Here is a 4,229-nt window from a genome sequence, read left to right on the forward strand (position 1 = left end):
TGGGGTTGCCGGAGTGACAGCAACCTGAATCCCCGGGTATATCGATGCATGAGGGATAGCAGGATCTCAGATTTTAAGGCTGTGGTTAGATTTATCTTAATTACTTTCTTGTATTTGCGGATGCTTGCAAGGGGTTTAATCACAAGTATGTATTAGTCCTAGGAAGGGTGGTGCATTAGCATAGGTTCACCCACACAACACTTATCAAAACAATGAAGATTAATCAACTATATGAAGCGAAAGCACTAGACTAAATTCCCGTGTGTCCTCAAGAACGTTTGGTCATTATAAGTAAACAAACCGGCTTGTCCTTTGTGCTAAAAAGAATTGGGCCACTCGCTGCAATTATTACTCTCGCATTTTACATACTTGTACTTTATTTATCTGCTATATCAAAACCTTCTGAAAACTTGTCTGTGAGCATTTACAGTGAATCCTTCATCGAAACTGCTTGTCAACACCTTCTGCTCCTCGTTGGGTTCGACACTCTTATTTATCGAAAGTACAACGATACACCCCCTATACTTGTGGGTCATCAGTCACCGAACCCGCACAAAGGTTGAGGTGATCTCCACAACTTAATTGGAGGCACCCAATAAACCCCCACAAAGGTCTCACACTTGAGAAATCTCCACAACTTAATTGGAGGCCTCAAAAACACCACAAAGACCACTAAGCTGTATAGGTTCCAAAGACCAAAGAGAAACAAGCTCCCGAAGTGAATAACTCACGTACTTTCACCTCCATGTATCTGATACATGCATTTTACATCATCAATATTGTCACATATAAGTTTAGTTTTCATTGATATATGCCATCATACATCATTATTTATGCATTTTTAGTTGATTTCTGGGACTTTCCTACAAAGTCCTCATCTTTGATATTTAATTCCCGGGAGGCGGAAAACCTCATTTTTTGTTTTTTATTGTTTCAGCGATCTTCTAGACACCAAATAATCGAGGTAAAACTACATAATCAGTTTTTCACCTGAAGAAGCACAGTGGACGAAAAAATCACGTGAGAGGAGCCTCGAGGAGGAAAAGTGGACAGGTGGTGCATCCTACCTAATAGGGCGCGTGTGCCAGTTTAGTTGAGAAAAGGACCAGGGTGTTGGATCGCCCACGGCGGCGTTCGTCGCCGGCCGGAAAATCTCTTGTGTTGTCTCCGTTGCCTTCTTCTACCTCCGTCCTTCCGTGAGAGAGAGAGAGCTAGCTAGTGCTAGCCCCAACATTTGGTATCAGAGCCACGGCGATGGCGTTGGTTCCGCACGGTGTTGGCGCGGGGGGGAGCGCGATGCCGCTCTTCTGTCCGATGCTCACCCGCGACAACTACACCGTCTGGGCGATCAAGGTCGAGGCGAACCTCGACGTGCAGGGCGTCTGGGAGGCCGTGGTTCCGGCGGACCCGACGGCGACGGTCGATCCGGAGAAGAACAAGAGGGCGAGGGCGTACCTGCTCGGCGCGCTCTCGGAGGACATTCTCCTGCAGGTGTCGTCGAAGAAGACGGCGGCGGCGATCTGGGCGTGCCTCAAGGCACGGTTCGTCGGCGCGGATCGCGTCAAGGCAGCTCGGCTGTCGACGCTCCGCGGCGAGTTCGACCGGCTGATCATGGCGGACGGCGAGGAGCTGGACGTCGACGCCGGCAAGATCGGCTGCATGGCCGCCAAGTTTGCAAGTCTCGGCGGGACGCTGAGCGACGCCCAGATGGTGAAGAAGCTGCTCGACACCGTCCCGGAATCGCTGTTCGCGGCGGTGGCCGGCATCGAGCAGTTCTGCGACGTCGAGACCATCTGCTTCGACGAGGTGCTCGGGCGTCTCAAGGCGTTCCAGGAGCGGACAGAGCGGCGCAAGGCGGCTGTTGGCGGAGAGCGTCGTGGCGACCAGCTGCTGCTCACGGACGCTCAATGGGAGGCACGGCGCCGTCAGCGCGGCGGTGGCCACGACCACGACGACGACGACGGTGGGAGCAGCGTGGCCTCGGGAGCGAAGGGGCGGCACGGCAGGTGCTACAACTGTGGCGTTCGCGGCCACTTCTCCCGTGACTGCAGGCAGCCGAGGAAGGAGAAAGCGCTCCTCGCAGACGTCGACGACGAGCCGGCCCTTCTGTAGGTCGTGGTTTAGGGGGAGATTGTTAGAAATAAACCACGCCAACCCCAGCGTGTGCATGTCTAAGTCTAGGTTCGTGAGTTCATGTTTGTGTCAGCAGTTGTTTAGGTCCAGTCCGAACGCTGGTGTGGCCACGTTCAGGTCAGGTTGAGTCGGTCAGTTCTGTAGCTGGGTCTTCGCTCGTACGGCGACGGAGATGGGATGCAGCAGGCGCAGGCATGGCGGTTGAAGATGGCGCGAGTCTTGCGATTGAGCAGACGGCTCACGTTGGCGAAGATAGGAACGCCAGGGCGTACGTGCGCGAGAAGATCGCTGAGTGGGTTGCGTGGACGCTGCGTCGCTATGTGCTATAAAACAGGCTCTAACCCTAGGTTGTTAGGGCGTGGTATGTGCCAGTTTAGTTGAGAAAATGACCAGGGTGTTGGATCGCCCACGGCGGCGTTCGTCGCCGGCCGGAAAATCTCTTGTGTTGTCTCCGTTGCCTTCTTCTACCTCCGTCCTTCCGTGAGAGAGAGAGAGCTAGGTAGGGCTAGCCCCAACAGAAGGGCGGCGCCGGGGCGGGGCCAGAAAGGTCGCGCCGCTGCCGGCCGACCACGTGCTGGGCGCCGGCGGGTTGTACGTCCTGCTGCCGGCCACCCGCGGCAAGGTGTCGGCCGACGAGGCGCGGAGCGTGCTCACCGCGTCCCGGTCGCTGGCGCGGTCCAAGTCAATGCCCGGCGGGCTGATGAGGAAGATGTCGTCTCGGAAGAGCCGTGACGCCGATGGGTCAGCCAAACACAAGGCGACGACGGGCGTGGCCGTGGCGGAAATGGAGAGGAGGGAGGAGCCGGCGGCGGCGGTGGAGGACGGGTTCGAGGATCACCGGCCGGTGTTCCTGAGCCGGGAGCTGTCGTGCAGGGGGTGGAAGCCCAGCCTGAACACCATCGAAGAGCGAGTCATGCCCAAGAAGGTGTCCCATTGGCTCTTCTGAGTTTCTGTCCGATGGATGACCGGAGAGTGTGAGCCGAGTAGGCTTCTTTGACTTGTCATCGTCGGGATCTAGTAATCTTTTTCTTCCCTTGCTTCCTTTTCTCTTTCTTTTTTCGCTAAAATGCTTGTCGTCTATATGTCCGTCAAATGCATGTGTAACCAAACATGTAATTTGCGTTTGATGAGATAGTAACAAGTGAAGTCTTCCGTGTAATTGTAGGATTGAGTAGTTAGACCCCTGAGCGTTGTGGATCCATGTAAAAACTGAATGAAGCCAAACTTATGTGTCAAGTTCAGATTATTGTTGCTAAACTATGATATGTGCTCGGTGTGACAAAATAGTAACAACTCAAAATATAAAAAGGATGGTTAAACATATGAAAATTTTAGTGAAAATCTAGATATAGATGAGATCTGGATTTTGGTCACCCTATGGTGGCTTCTCGTTTGTCGCCGCTTGTGCTCGGTTCCTGTTAGGCGTGATGTGCAAGTGGTCTCGTTTGAATCTAGGTCATGTAATGGTATTCATCCGCTGAAGCGTGTTGCTCTCATGACGACGTCCAATGAGGATCTCAAGCTCTCGACAACCTTGGCTTTCATTTCGGCTTGGCTTGGAGTTCTAGTCTCAACTTCCTTTTGTTCCTTGGATGTTCTTCTCTCTTATGGCGAGTTTGTTTGTTGTAAGAAGATATATTTTTTTGCAAACTAGAATGGACACGAATTAGTCAACTATCAAGCAACCTCGAGGACTTCAATAGAAGTAAGAGAAAAAAATCATTACACTAAACTTTTATGCTTAATTATAAAAGTCATCAAGCTCAGAGATTCCTAAATGTATATTGTAATTGCTTAGTAATTCACACTTATAACCACACTATAAAGTCACTATCGTGTTTTTGATTATATAGTTACAATCGTATATGACTCAAGATACATATGAGTTGTGCAAAATTTAATGCACACTTTATAATAAAAGTTATACTAAGACAAAATCATCTTAAATTTGAGAAAAGGACAAAAACACATGCCTCCTTTAATTATATTTTTTTTACAGTCGATGAACTACATAGTTTGTGTGTATATTTTTCAGTGAATGTATTCTCTAATTAAATATTTTTAAACATATTGGTAGAGATTCTAAAACATACGGC

The 4,229-nt window shown here is 50.4% G+C and overlaps 2 protein-coding genes across 2 annotated transcripts; both read left to right on the top strand.

The window, feature by feature from the left end:
- Window positions 1–1,587: 1,587 nt before the first annotated feature.
- On the top strand, window positions 1,588–2,125 carry LOC124701823. The gene has a single exon (XM_047233917.1). The coding sequence runs from the start codon at window positions 1,612–1,614 to the stop codon at window positions 2,110–2,112; it is 501 nt and encodes a 166-aa protein (XP_047089873.1). The 5' UTR covers window positions 1,588–1,611; the 3' UTR covers window positions 2,113–2,125.
- Window positions 2,126–2,327: 202 nt separating this feature from the next.
- Window positions 2,328–3,277, top strand: LOC124695415. The gene is made up of 2 exons (XM_047228268.1): window positions 2,328–2,453; window positions 2,633–3,277. The coding sequence occupies exons 1-2, from the start codon at window positions 2,328–2,330 to the stop codon at window positions 3,077–3,079; spliced, it is 573 nt and encodes a 190-aa protein (XP_047084224.1). The 3' UTR covers window positions 3,080–3,277.
- Window positions 3,278–4,229: the final 952 nt, after the last annotated feature.

The sequence above is a fragment of the Lolium rigidum genome, chromosome 3 (assembly GCF_022539505.1).
Source record: "Lolium rigidum isolate FL_2022 chromosome 3, APGP_CSIRO_Lrig_0.1, whole genome shotgun sequence".
NCBI lineage: Eukaryota > Viridiplantae > Streptophyta > Magnoliopsida > Poales > Poaceae > Lolium > Lolium rigidum.

What these genes read in the sequence shown, in the direction of transcription:
- LOC124701823 (XM_047233917.1), top strand. Translation starts at nt 1,612, where the DNA reads ATGGCGGACGGCGAGGAGCTGGACGTCGACGCCGGCAAGATCGGCTGC.
- LOC124695415 (XM_047228268.1), top strand. Translation starts at nt 2,328, where the DNA reads ATGGCGGTTGAAGATGGCGCGAGTCTTGCGATTGAGCAGACGGCTCAC. An exon ending in CGTGGACGCTGCGTCGCTAT is followed by an intron (nt 2,454 to 2,632) that starts GTGCTATAAAAC and finishes AGAGAGAGCTAG; the next exon opens with GTAGGGCTAGCCCCAACAGA.